The sequence below is a fragment of the Onychomys torridus genome, chromosome 10 (assembly GCF_903995425.1).
Source record: "Onychomys torridus chromosome 10, mOncTor1.1, whole genome shotgun sequence".
NCBI classification, from domain to species: domain Eukaryota; kingdom Metazoa; phylum Chordata; class Mammalia; order Rodentia; family Cricetidae; genus Onychomys; species Onychomys torridus.
Window position 1 is genome coordinate 28,903,024 of NC_050452.1, and position 15,213 is coordinate 28,918,236.

General features: G+C 39.9%; 1 protein-coding gene across 5 annotated transcripts in view; it reads left to right on the forward strand.

The window, feature by feature from the left end:
• The window catches only part of Grk4 (G protein-coupled receptor kinase 4), a 107,857-nt gene that overhangs the window by 53,049 nt on the left and 39,595 nt on the right, over window positions 1-15,213 (forward strand). For all 5 annotated transcript variants that reach the window (XM_036201267.1, XM_036201268.1, XM_036201265.1 and 2 more), the window contains exons 6-8: window positions 9,877-9,969; window positions 11,715-11,778; window positions 13,167-13,307. In XM_036201267.1, the coding sequence (XP_036057160.1) occupies window positions 9,877-9,969; window positions 11,715-11,778; window positions 13,167-13,307 (298 nt within the window). The remainder of the gene's footprint in view (window positions 1-9,876; window positions 9,970-11,714; window positions 11,779-13,166; window positions 13,308-15,213) is intronic.

Consider the following 15,213-nt stretch of genomic DNA (forward strand, 5'->3'; position numbering starts at 1 on the left):
ATTATGTATACAGAAGAGGGCAGCAGATCTCATTACAGATGGTTGTAAGCCACCATGTGGTTGCTGGGAATTGAACTCAGGACCTCTGGAAGAACAGTGGGTGCTCTTACTCTGAGCCATCTCTCCAGCCCACAAGAACATTTTAAACCCAAGTGAAGCAAACAAACAAGAAAATTTTAAGCTCTGGGCCTGCTGTGCTTGCTCAGGCTGCTGCAGTGAGGCTTCTCTTTGTAATTCAGATGTGGCTCTGTGCTGACAGGCAGATCTGTGACAGAACTGACAGGCAGAGAGAGCTCTGAGTTTCAGCTATCCTGAATAGCAGAAAGAGCCTCTTTTTCTTTCTCTATTTTTACTTGGAAGAGGCTCTTTTCTTTATTTTTCATTTACAGGACCTTTTAATTTTTAGGTCTTGATTCAATATATTCCCCATTTTTACTGGGAAAATCCTTTTTCTTGATTAAGCATTTCTCCCTTTTCCATTGGAAAATTTCCTTTTCTTCCCTCTTCTCTATTCGGAAGACTTCCCTTTTTCCTTCCTTTCTTTCTCTTTTCTCTATTAAGATGGGCCTTTTTCATCATTTATTCCTTGTCTCAGGGGCCATTCTATTTTTATCTTTAATGCTTGTAAAAATTGCACAGTTACCGCTTTTTCTTTTAACAAGTGTTTTAGCAACTGTACATTTTGTTGCTCCTGAGATGGGGAATTTAAATTTACCAAGACCCTGCTAATTCTGGAGTCTTCTTACCCTGAGAGCAAATTTCCTCCAGTCCTTAATGTGTCTGGATCCACTTTTCTTCTTCAAGCTGGAGTTGACATGCCTAATGTTACATATTGAGTGGGGGTTCACACAAGTCCATGGAAAGTAGGCACACAGGCAGTCTAAGGATGAAATTTTTAGCCTTTCCAGCTGCAGGGAGATTGGTCTCTTGTAGACTGACTCACTGTAGATTAGCAAAGGGCCCTTTTATTGTTATATAATTTACATCTTTAGCAAGTCAATTCCATATTCTAAACCTCTTATCTATGCCCCACAAAGGGACAATACTAAATGCAAATTCTCAGTTAAAAGACATCCTGTTTTGCCCCCAACCAAGTTTTGCATAGACTTTGAACCCCTAGGAAACACTCAGATCAGAAGACTTCAAATAGAAGATACCTGAGACAAAAGATAGCAATCACAAAATGCAAATTAAAGCTAGGTCCTAACACTCCAGAATCAACCAGCTGCAGAAATCTGCAGGAACTCCCCAACACTGGAGTAGATACTTAATCTGGTTATATATTTGCTTTTCCTACACATATTGGTTCTGTGAAAACTACTGTCCATGGATTTGCAGAATGCCTTATCCACCATCATGGTGTTCCACACAGTATTGTTTCTGACCAAGGAACTCACTTCTAGCAAAATGAGACAGTGGGTCCACAATCCTGGAATCCACTGGTCTTACCATGTTCCTACCATCCTGAAGCAGCTGGCCTAATACTTTCTATGGAATGGCCTTTTGAAGACACAGTTACAGAGCCAATTAGGAGACAGTAGTATGGAGGGCTGGGACAGGGTTCTCCAGAAGGTGGTGTATGCTTTAAATCAGCATCCAATATATGATACAGTTTCTCCCATAGCCAGGATCCCTGGGTCTAGGAATTAAGAGTTAGAAAAGGGAATAGTTCTGCTCACTATCACCCCTAGTGACTCACTAGGAAAAATTTTGCTTCCTATTTCTGTGGCCCTAAGTTCTACTAGCCTAGAAGTTTTGGTTCTAGAGGGGGAAGCAGGCCTGCCAGGAGACAGTACAAATATGCCATTGAACAGGAAGCTTAGACTTCCCCCTGGTCACTTTGGGCTTCTAATGACCTTTAACCAATAGGCTAAGAAAGGAATAACTGTGTTAGGAGGGGTAATGGATCCAGATTAACACGAGGAATCTGGATTGCTTACCATTGGATTGCTTCTCCACAATGGAGTTAAGAAAGATTGTGTCTGGAATGCAGGAGGTCCTTTAGGGCATCTCTTGGTACTACTGTGTTCTGTGACTACACTCAGTGGGGAACTACACCAACTCAATCCTGGCAAGATGACAAAGGGCACAGACCTGTCAGTAATGGATCAGTCCAGGAGAGAGCCAAAACCAGCTGGGGTGCTTGGTGAGGGTGGAGGAAATACAGAATGGTTAGCACAGGAAGGCTAAGGCCATGGGATCAGTTTCAAAACAAAGATTATAATTGACATGAGTGTTTCTGTCATGTTCTGTTAAGAATGTATTTGTGTAGCTATTTATGTGATAATGGAGCCTAAAGATGAGGTGGACTAAAGTCTCATGCAATAGCCAACTTTATTCAGAATATCAGGCAATTTATACCCTGGGAGTTAAGGACAATCACATTAGTGAGATGTTCAACACAAGGAACAACATGCTTTTCCATAGAGACATATAAACAAATAATGATAATCAGTTTTAATGAATAATCTAAAGTAAACTCATTTCTATCTGTTATACCTGGGAGGGGCATGACAGTGCATTCTAAGAACAAATTTGTGTTTTTGAAGAAACAGGTCATAAAGCTTGTTTTCTAAGAAGCACTCAGAATTCCTTTCACACTACTCCATTCTTGGACCATGTTCCAACAGTTAATCATATTTAAGTTTTGAGATACTAAAAGAATATCCCTCGCCAGGCGGTGGTGGTGCACACCTTTAATCCCAGCACTCGGGAGGCAGAGGCAGGTGGATCTTTGTAAGTTCGAGGCCAGCCTGGTGGTCTACAGAGCGAGTTCCAGGAAAGGCGCAAAGCTACACAGAGAAACCCTGTCTCAGAAAAAAACAAAAAAAACAAACCAAAACAAACCAAAAAGAATATCCCTCAAAGGGACTTTGCCACCTATACTAAAATTTATAATGTGTTTGCAGTTATACATGGGATAAATATATCATGTTAGGCATAATCATGACCTGGCTATTGTTTTCATTTGGAAATTATGACAAAAGGAGGTATGATTGTGTGTCAAGTTGATGGGGTGGACTTGTAATGGCTATTCTTGGTTGTCAGCTTGTCTATGTCTGTAATTAACTAAAATGCAAGTGTTGGGCACACCTATAAGGGATTTTTCTTAATTAAATCATTTGAAATGAGAAGATCCACTAAATTCAGATCTTATGAGGTGGGAAGATGCACCTTAAATCTGGGCCACACGTTCTAGTGGTAACCTATATAAAGGACATGGAAGAAGGACGCTCTTACTCTTTGCCTGCTTGTTTTCACTCTCTCTGGGAAATTTTTTTTCTTCACATTAGAGCCTGTTTCTTTGGAATTGTAGTGTATGATGAAGACCACATGAGACATCCAGCCTTGTGTGATGGTTATGATAAACGGCACTGGTGGCAGCGCTAGTTACCGGTGGAAAAGTCAGAGTTATAAAAAGCTTTATTAGAAAGAAAGAAGGGATAGGAGGTAGGAGAGCCAGGCCTGGACAGAAAGGAAGATGGCGGGAGCAGAGAGAGAACACAGAGAGAGAACAGAGTCTAGGGGTCTGCGTCAAGCTTTTTAAGGTGGGGATTGCATGACCACGAGGCAGGTTGCAACCCACTGATGATGTAAGATGTAAGACACAGGACCCCAAGCTGCACATGTATAGAATCCTAACATTATGGACTGAACAACTACTGTATTCTTGATTTTCCATTGTTGAACTAGCTAGACCACAGCCTGTGAGCCACTCTTGTACATTCCATATATTCATTCTATCAGTTCTGTTCCTCAAGAGAACCCTGACTATACAGGAAGACAATAATGAAGACAAATGAGTGAGCTTTAGAGATGCTTAGGAGGCTGAGGCAATGGTAGAATCCACAGACTTTTGGGGTTTTGAGGTGTGTTTGAATAATCAAAGTTGAGAAATAAATAGTTGAATCACCCATGTCACCTGAGAGGCAGAGAGACTGGATCTGAGGCTTAGGAGTGACTGACGTTGTAGGTCCTTTGGCAGAAAAGAATTAATGAAGAGAGACTATAGACATCTCTACCTCTTAATCCCTGACATTCTTCAATTCAGTATGGTAGCTCTCCCCTCCTTCTACCATTGGAGGACCTTTACCACCTTGATTAGAACTATGTTGATGGAGGGAAGATACAGACAGCAAACCACATGCATTGTAGAGTGCTATACGATAAAGAAGCCATACCCTAGTGTTAGAGAGAGGCCATAAGTTAGGGGTGGGAATGAGAAAAGGGTGGTCAGTTCAGAAGGGTGGACTATTTTCAGTCGCTATGGAAATAAGAGTAAGAACTTCATTTTTGACTCCTGGTGGTATTGCCATGTGTCATATAAGAGCTTTCAGTTACTAACAGATTACACACATGATGGTGAGCCCATAAGATTGTATTGCCTAGTGATGTGGTATCAGTTTATGTAAGCACTATGTGATGTTCAGACATCAACAAACTCCTATCTATCAGCATGTAGCCCTAATCCATTTATATATTTATTTATTTGTTTAATTATTTAATTTTTTTTTCTTGAGACAGTTTCTTTGTGTAGCCCTGGCTATCCCTCTGTAGACCAGGCTGGCCTAGAACTCACAGAGATCCACCTGCCTCTGCTTCCCAAGTGCTGGGATTAAAGGTGTATGACACCACCACCCAGCTCCTAACCATTATTAAATGACTAGTAATTACTTAAATTTAAAAAAAAATATTTAATTATGGTTGTTATTTTTGTGTGTGGTGTGTGCATGCCGTGACACACATGTAGAGGGGAGAACTTACAGGAGTCAGTTCTCTCCTTATACTGTAGGGTCTGGGGATCAAACTCAGGTCACTAGGTTTGGTAATAAACACCTCTACCTGCAGAGCTTTTAAAAGACCTTCTTATACATTTTTTAAAAAGCCCAAGCAGGTTTTCAAATCTCTTTAGCTTATTTTGGTCTGTCTTGATGTTGTAAGTGGGAGAGCAGACCTCTAGAGAGAGTTAATTTCCTCATTTATTTATTCAACATAAAATTATGATTTCTCAGTACAGATACTTAGGTTCTAATAAAAAAGTCAGTGTTCCCCATCTACTCTGGCTGCTTCTTGAGGTATAGTACTCTGCATGCTAAGGAGATGAATGGTTTAGATGTTAATTTCCTATGCCCACAGATGGATAAATGGTTTCTGCCTGCCTCTTTTCTTTCTTTCTTTCTTTCTTTCTTTCTTTCTTTCTTTCTTTCTTTCTTTCTTTCTTTCTTTCTTTCTTTCTTTCTTTTTTTGTGGTTTTTTGAGACAGGGTTTCTTTGTGTAGTTTTGATGCCTTTCCTGGTTGTCCTGGAAGTTACTCTGTAGCCCAGGCTGGCCTCAAACTCACAGAGATCCACCTGCCTCTGCCTCCAAAGTGCTGGGATTAAAGGCGTGCCCCACCACCACCTGGCTTTGCCTCTTCTTTTCTAGCCAGGCATGATATTAGAGTAGATGTTCTCTGAAAAACAAAACAAAAAAATTTTTTTGAGACAGGTTCTCAATGTATAGCTCTGGCTGACATGAATCTCACTATATAGACCAAGCTGGCCTTGAACTCAGTGCTTGGATGAAGGTGTGCACCATCATTCCAGGAAAGATTTTTAATTTTGTCATCATTTGCTTGTTCTCACTGAATATTCAAATTCCTGGTGTTCTAGTGAATTAAACATCTTTTTAAAATACTTATTTATGAACAAGAACAACAGTAGACATACTAATATGGCTGGAGTAAAGCCACAAGGTTTCAATGCTACACCAAGAACTACAGGCAATTAAGGAGTGCTGAGAGTGGGAGAAAGTTTTCCCCAGGGAAGAGTACATCAATTGGTTATCCAATACCAAATGGTCAGCCTTAAAAATATTCAAATAAATAGTAGTACATAGACTGAGCAGATTGTACTTACATATTTAGGAATATATATATATATATATATATATATATATATATATATATATATATATAACATATAAGCATATTTATTATTTAGAATATATATCATAATATTTATTCCTAAATAATAAATATATATTTTTGAAAAAGAGCAAGGAAGACCATATGGGAAGGTTCATTTAGTGGGGGCAGGTAGGGAGAAATAATGTGATTATAATCTCAAAAAATAGAAGGAATAGTAAGGAGCAAGTCAGTAAGCAGCTCTCCTCCATGGCCTCTGTACCAGCTCCTGGTTCCTGCCCTGTTTGAGTTCCTACCCTGACTGCCTTCAATGTTGACCAGTGATGTAGACAACTTTGCTTGCAAGTGTTCACTGCCATGAACCAAGGTTCAAGGCCCCCAGGTTCTGCTACAACATCAACACTGGACCCTCGCTGAGACTCCTCTCTGCCATCCTGCTGTTATCTCGAGTCATGGAGATCCTGCAGTTATGATTCTGCCAGCTCTCCCACACTGTGACTGGTCTACAGTAAGGCAGAATACCATGATGCTAGCAATATGATGATGAGAGGACTGCTTACCATGCAGTGGACAGGAAGGAAGCAGGAAAGGACCCAGAACCAGTTTCAAGCTTTCAAAGGCACACCACTAAAGGACCTCCTTCCTCAAGCCCTGACTTGGAAATAGCATTACTAGCTAGAGACCAAGTATTCAACATTTGAGCCTATGGGGAACATGACCTGTTCAAACTGTAAAAACAGGCATGTATAATCAAATGCCAAAAATTATTGTGACAATCAATTACACAGTATTCAGATATACTGTATTGAAATATAAGATCCTTGTTATATACGATTTTGGTTGCTATAGTCAAAGTAATTGTAACTGAGGATTGAATGATTAAAAATGTTGTTAATACTTAAAAAAAAATAATAAAAACATCTGTGTGTTGGGGGGTATGTGCACATGCCTGCAGTGGTCTGCAGATGTTCTTTTTCTTCCTTCTCCCTTCTTTTGGTTTGTCTCTTCCACATTTTCTATAGCTGAGGACCAAACTCAGGGCCTTGCCCTTGCTAGGCAAGCACTGTACCACTGAATAAACCCCCACCCCCACTTGAATTTACTTTGCAAAAAGATGTTGGTTCTGTTTGCTTTATTCTCTGGTATCAAAGGCATACAAGGTATATAGTCTTGTCTCTTTCTTCACTACACACCTAGGACATTGTGGTTAAACGTAAAACTTTTCCTTTTTCTTGATTTCAGAGACACCAGGAGAGACCTGTACTTTATACTTTATTGTCTTTTAAATTCCTCTACTGGGGGTGAGTCATGAACTCTTCCTGTCATACGTGCACTAAGAGGCATGCAGTGGTAATGACAACTGCAGATTAGTTACTTTACAGATATTATTCCATTTGTCCCTCATGGACATGATTTACCACTCGAGAAACTGAGGCCATGGAAGTTGGATAATTGACCTCAGCCCCCCTGCTTGTGAATGGCTAAGGCAGGACTTGCCAAGTAGGTGTTCTGGTGATCTTGACTTCTGTACTGTCCTCCAGGTGACTCTTTCTGCTGTAGCTTACATATGAGAGTCATATTACTTGAAGACAGATCAGCTGACACTTTCACATGGACACATTCCTCAAGGACACACACCAGCTTGATTTGTCCAATTTTTACAAAGATATCAATCATGAGAGAAGGTAACATCTAAGGAAGGTTTCCTAGAGACAGGGTCAGGCCTCCTTGAGTCATTGGAAAACAAGGGCTGGTCTAAAGAACTTCCTGTGGCGTATTTACACTGAAACTGAGGACACCATTCTCATTCTGAAAATCCCACCTTCATTCTGCAAATGCCTGAGGCTGAAAAGCTTTTGTTTTGTGGGTTATATTTTTTTTAGTAAATAAGAAACAGACATTCCACTACCTTTGAGAAAAATAATATTGTGTGTCCTGTGGTTGGGAACCCTCCTGTCTTCTCATGAAGGAAGTTTCAGAAAAGCACAGTATGTCTCAGGGCTAGATACCTATTCACTAGTGCACACCCCTGTGAGGGCCACAGTACCCAGAGGGGATCCTCATTATCAAGAACATATGAACTACCCCTTTAAAAATAAAGTAAAACGGAAATCATGTGACTGGCTCAGATTCTAAAACTCAGAAGAAATCGTGGAAGAATTTCCAGAGCCTCTTCAATTCCTACTACCAGTTTCATAAACAAACTACAGTATTTTTCCATTTGGACTTTGTGCTTGAGTACTTCCTCTTTTGCAATATCTGGGTAACTTCTATAATGCTTCAGTCCATACCCCCAACTTCTTCAGTAGGCTCCAGATCATTTCTTCCCTGCCCAAAAGTGATCTGTATAAATTGTGCCTTGTTCCAGTAGCTCTGTCTGCCCTGTTGTCTTAGAAGTAGCGTACCTACCCTTGTTTCATTTTTGTGCTATTAGGGATTGAACCCAGGATGTCAGATGTTATGTAAGTACTCTACCACTGAACCATAACCCAAGTCCCACAAGTAAGAATTTTAATCTCCTATAATAGAATTATAAATAAAATCCAAGATATAGGGCTAATTTCATATAATTTCTTAAATAAATATGTAGTGTGGGGAGATGGTTCAGTGTTTAAAGAATATTTCTGTTAAAGCAAGAGGACCTGAGTTCAACTCTCCTCTACTCATATAAAAGCCCAATATGACTACTTGTGCCTATAACCCCAGCGTTGGGTGTGGAGACCAAGGGTTTGGTGGCCAGTCAATGTACCGCATACACACATGCACATGCATACACAATATATACATAGTGTACACAAAGAAATATGTAGAATAAATAATTTATTAGGTGATTTACATTTCATAAAAAGATAGTGTAATATATATTATTTCCCACCATAGGACAATTACTGTACATTTAAGCACTTTTGTTTTATTGGTAAAAGGTTGACTTTCTCCTGAAATACACACTTGTGCAACACTTTGAATGCCTTTTTGTTTTTTGTTTGTTTGTTTGTTTTTGTTTTTTGAGACAGGGTTTCTCTGTGTAGCTTTGCGCCTTTCCTGGAACTCAAGGTGGCCTTGAACTCACAGAGATCCACCTGCCTTTACCTCCTGAGTGCTGGAAATAAAGGCATGCACCATGACTGCCCAGCTTGAATGCCTTTTAAATTATTATCTTCCTATTCCAACATTGTTGTATGTTTATCTGTAGTAGATGTAGATGTTTGTATGTGTGTGCATGTGTGGATGCCAGAGGTCAATACTGAGTGTTGTCTTTGGTTGTGTTCCATCTTATTATTTGAGATGGGGTCTCTCCCTGAATATGGACATGGCTGTTTTGACTAGACTAGCTGGCCAGCAAACCCCTCAGAATCTTTTGGTTTTTACTCCCCTACACATACTCCCAAGCATTGAGGCTGCAATATTTAGCTTTTTTTTTTTGAGCTGGGGATCGAACCCAGGGCCTTGCGCTTGCTAGGCGAGCGCTCTACCACTGAGCTTTTAAGAGAGGTTCTCAGGTAGCCCTGGCTAACCTTGATCTTACTATGTAGTCAAAGATATCCATGATTTCCTGATCCTCTCATCTCTACCTCCCAAGTGCTAAGAATTTCAGATATACACAACCAACCCTGGCTTTTAACATGGTTTCTGGTGATCCAAACTTAGGTCCTCATGGCTACATAGCACTCTACTGACTGAGCCATTTTCCAAGCCCCATTACTGATGGACTCTCTTTCTTGAATTATTATTTATCTTGTCCATACACATAAACAGAACGTCTGACTTTCAGAGAGTAAAGGGACTCCCTTTCTTTTAAATAATTTATATGTTCACTGATAACACCAGAATCTATGAACATCTATAACAGCAAATTCTGTATACTAAGTTGTGTATAAAGCACCTTTCTTAGTGGATACTTAGTGGATACATGACACAGCTATCATATGCTTATATATTAAATGTATATAATTGCATAATTTTTTTTCTAGAATTGTCTATACCTATTTGAGTGAAACACCATTTGAAGAATACCAAGACAGTATATACTTCTGCCGATTTTTACAATGGAAATGGCTGGAAAGGTAGGTTTTAATTTAATACTAAATAAAAGTAGCTTTTCACATTGCTTACTATTTGATTCTCAAGTCACTTTTCTACCTATCACAATACTACTGGAAATCTTGAGTTATATGTATTATTTTATGTTCTGGAAATTTTTAGTAGGTAGAATGTTATGTAATTTCTTCTGATTCAGTGGACCCTGTTCTCTCTTTCTTTGTAGTAATTCAGTGTAGTAGTTGAAACTTTGCAATCTAAGCCTCTGTTCAAATTCTTGCTAATTAGGCAAGTGACTTAACCACTATGAGCTATGGATCCTTTTTTTTTTTTTTTTTTGTACAGAGATACTTATGTCTATGTCTTAGTTAGGGTTTCTATTACTGTGAAGAAACACCATGTGTAGAAGAATTTTGAAACAGTCTTATTAAATAAGAAACACAGAGCCAAATACAGGAGTAATAGCCAAAGAGATCAGAGAAATAGTGAATAGCCACAACTAGCCTTAGCTTACCACCACGCTGTAGCTTCCGCAGAGAGAGCTTCTTCCGGTCTAACCTGCATTTTTTTTTTTTTTTGCTTTCCTATTCTGCCTTCTCATTGGCTCTAAGCCCAGCCATATCACTTCCTCATCACTGCCTGTCTATACAGACCTTCATGGTTGGTACTGGGATTAAAGGTTAAAGGCTGTGTCTCCAGATTGGCTGTGTCCTTGACCACACAGAGACTCTGCCTGCCCTGTGATTGGATTAAGGGCATATGCTACCAATGCCTGACTTCTGTTTATGGCTCGCTGTGTGAACTCTGATCTCCAGGCAAACTTTATTTATTAACATACAAATAAAATATCACCACAATCATGACCACAGCAACTCTTATAAAAGAAAAACATTTAACTGGGGCTGTCTTACAGTTCAGAGGTTTAATCCAATATCATCTTGATGGCAAGCATGGCAGCACACATGAGCTTATGGGGGCCATTTTAATTCAAACCACCATAATACCCTGTGCTGCTTTATTCTTGCTAGTAGATGCATGTGCAATGTGTAGCCCAGTATATGGTGCACAAAAGAAATAACACAAACATATTAGCCACCTAATATGATTATTGTGATTATTATTCCTAAAACAACTATTTTAAAAACTGATAGTTGACATTACCCCCCACCCCCATTTTTGAGATGAGGTTTCATTATGTTGTCTGGTTGGCTTGGTACTTGCTATGTAGACCAGGCTGGCCTTAAACAGAGATCTGCTTGCCTCTACCTCTTGAGTACTGGGATTGAAGGTATGTGCCACCACACTCACCATGCATGGATATATATGTGTGTTTCTTTCTCTTTTTTTTTTTTTTTTTTTTTTTGGAGAGGTTACATTTTGAGGTACTTTACTTAAAGGAAAGTGTACTATTTTATGTAGTTTTCCTCAGCAGCCTTTTGACAGGTTTTTAAGTATGCCAGAGATTGATCCATGAGCTGTAAACACATGTATTTCCTAGAATGGGCTGCTTGTATACTCATCTTAAATTAGAGAGGGTAATTGAACTGTTCTATGTTTTACGTCGTGACTTTACTAAATTTTAAGTGTGGTTGTTTCTCTGACTAAAAAGTTGAGAGCTGTGAGTCCTGACCATAGACACCTTTGTCTTAGGCACTCTGTTTCAGGAAACATGGGCCAACAGATAATATTAACACCAGCTCTAGGTTGGCTTTTCTATTTTAAAATAACAGTGCAATGTGAGATCTGAAACTTTTTTTTTTTAATTGGTTAGGCAGCCAGTAACAAAGAACACGTTCAGACATTACAGAGTTCTAGGAAAAGGCGGATTTGGAGAGGTGAGTAACCTGTGCCAATTATGCCAGTAATTCTGTTAGAAAGGTAGCCAGTCATCCACAAACATGAGCTCAGGTAATGTATCAACTTTGCCTATACACTTATCTCCTTATTGTGCATTTTTTAAAGCTTTTTTTTTTTTTTTTTTTTAAAGATTTATTTACTTATTCTATATACAACGTTCTACCTATATGTATGCCTGTAGGCCAGAAGAGGGCACCAGATCTCATTATAGATGGTTGTAAGCCACCATGTGGTTGCTGGGAATTGAACTCAGGACCTCTGGAAGAGCAGCCAGTGCTCTTAACCTCTGAGCCATCTCTCTAGCTCCTTATTGTGCATTTTAAGAATAATTTAAGGTTGGGGATTTAGCTCAGTGGTAGAGTGCTTGAGGCCCTGGGTTCGGTCCTCAGCTCCGGCAAAAAAAAAAAAGACTTTACTAGCCGGGTGGTGGTGGTGGTGGTGGTGGTGGTGGTGGTGGTGGTGCACGCCTTTAATCCCAGGTGGATCTCTGTGAGTTTGAGGCCAGCCTGGGCTATCAGCTGAGTCCCAGGAAAGGTGCAAAGCTACACAGAGAAACCCTGTCTCGGGGAAAAAAAAAAAAAAAAAACCAAACCAAACAAACAAAAAAAGAGTAATTTGAGGCAACTTGAAATGAAGGTGGATCTTTGAGCAAAATGTACTTCTGCTTTAAGCTTTAAAACAGTAACAACAACATAATTTACTTACTTTGCCAGCAGTAATTCTTTTGCTTATGCTTTAAGTGCTGTGAAGTCAGTCTCCAGCTTCCTGAGGCAAGCAAGCACAGTGGAAAGCATTTGGGTTCATGGCTGGTTCCAAAGGTAGCACAGTGTGGTGAGAAGAGCATGTACTTCAGAGCTGTACAAGCCCAAGGTCAAGTCCTTTTCGCCATTTCCAGTTGTGTGATCTTGCGTCGCCATCTTGACTTCATCTTTGGCAGGAGAGTGATGGTCCCTGCTTTAGCTTCCTGAGGACATGAAGCCATTGCGCCTAACCTTGAATGTTTTAATTTTTAAAAAATTCAGAATTATTCAAATTTTATATTCTGAAATCTTTGATTTTGTAAGAATCTAAAGACGTATCAGGACACCCTTAAATCGACTCGGCATGATCACACACAAACACAAGTTCCCTTTGTGTCTTGATAAAGCACACTGTTTCATTCACTTACTCCCAACAGCTACTGTTGACAAGAAAGTGGGAGTCAGAGGAAGATTCAGCTGAAAACTTCCAGTTATCAATACCCAGATGGCCTTGGCTTATCACATGCTGTGTCCAGCCTTTACCAGGGAAGATTATCATAGAGAAAACGGTTTACTTCATATACCCTAAAAATGTCAGGTATATATAATCCTTTTTCCCCCCCTAGGTTTGTGCCTGTCAAGTACGAGCTACAGGAAAAATGTATGCCTGCAAAAAACTAGAAAAAAAGAGAATAAAGAAGAGGAAAGGTGAAACTCTGGCTCTGAATGAGAAAAGAATCTTAGAAAAATTGCATAGTAGATTTGTAGTAAGTATCTTATTTTAGTTATGGTATCAGTTACTTTTCTTGTTGCTGTGATAAAATGCTTGTCCAGGGCCGGGTAGTGGTGGCACACGCCTTTGATCCCAGCACTTTGGAGGCAGAGGCAGGCAGATCTCTGTGAGTTTAAGGTCTTCCTGGTCTACAGAGTGAGTTCCTGAACAGCCAGGGTTACACAGAGAAGCCCTGTCTCAAAAAACAAAACAAACAAAAAATTTGTGTCTGAAGCAATTTAAGTAGGAAGGGTTTCTTTTGGCTCATGGTTTGAGAAGGGGTCCAGCCTGTCACATCAGACAAGGTGTGGTGTCCAGAAAGTACAGTGGCTAGTCACATTACAAGTGCATCAGGAAACAGAGCTGTGAATGCCGCTGCCAGCTTATTTTCTCCCTTTATTCAGATGGGACCCTAGGCCCTGGGACGGTGCCTCCAGTGTTCACCGGAGGTCTTCCCTCAGTTAAACCTTTCTGGAAACACCCTCCCAGACACAGAGGTCTGTCTTCTAGGTGATTCTGAATCCTATCAAGGTGACAAAGCTTAACCACCTCGGTCTTCCCTTGTGTGTTGTTTGAGTCGTAGCATTTGGCCGGCAGTCCTGCAGTAAACTCTTATTCGAGTCATGGACTCAGGGGTGTGTTTCTTCATTGAGTTTTTGTGGAGTTGTGTTGTCCCCTATTGGAAATAATTTCATTTTATAATGATGTCCCTCTTATTCTTGCTTGGCGAGCATAGGGCAGTACTGATCCTGCTATTGATCTGTGACTTGTTACCAGTTTTATGCTGCCCACCATCCTATGCTGTCAGGTCTTCTTCACACCTTGATGAATCCTAATGCCCTACGATAGCCAAGCTCATGTGTTAGCTGCCTCCTGTTGATCAGCTCTGGCCCATCAGCATGGTTACTTTGAGGTACTTGAAGGTTCTTTTTCTAGTCCTTCTAAAGTGGGCATCCTCTCCTCTCTGATCTCAGTCTCTTTTCCATCCTTTGATTTTTCTTTATTTTTATTTTCTGCACCTTAAGTGTTTGCCACTGGACCTTCAACTACCATACTCCAATTGTAAGAGCTTTCAAATTTCATCCTCACTATTGAAGATAAGAACTGAAGATGGAGTGGAGTGGTGTGAAACAGAGGAGTGACCCCAGGTTGTAGGCTCTGTGTTGTATAGTGTGGTTTCCCCACTCCTACTTAGATATTCCTTTTGAAGTATAAAGACTGGTTAAGCCAGAGGATGAACGATGCTTATAAGATGTCTTCTAGTGTTAAAATTTATTTCATTGAAGTCATCTATTTCTTGGTATCAAGATTATCTGCTTTGGCCGGGTGGTGGTGGCACACGCCTGTAATCCCAGCACTCGGGAGGCAGAGGCAGGTGGATCTCTGTGAGTTCAAGGCCAGCCTGGTCTACAGAGCTAATCCAGGGCAGGCTCCAAAGCTACAGAGAAACCCTGTCTTGAAAAAAACAAACAAACAAAAAGATTATCTGCTTTGTAGAGACAGATGTACCAAACTAGCACCTCTTCATAGCCAGCATTCTGTATTTAGTAGAATGACTCTATGTGTTTATTATGACAGTTTCACAAGGAGTGAAATGATAGTCTTCAATAAAATACACACATCTTAGAGCTATTTAAACATGTTGTATGTACTACATTGAAACATAGAAACCTCAAATTTAGCTTTATGAGAAGGATATAAGTAGTTATGGTTTATGAAACAACATAATTTTGTTTCTATTTTTTAGCTTCTTCCAAAGAACCTGGACATATTTCATTTTATCTGTGATTCTGGTTTTTTTTTTTTTTTTTCCTGTTTACAATGAATCATTGGCAGGTTCTGTATCCTTGATTCATGGTCCTTCCCACTGCTACCTCATCTATGCAGCAGTACCCTCTCCT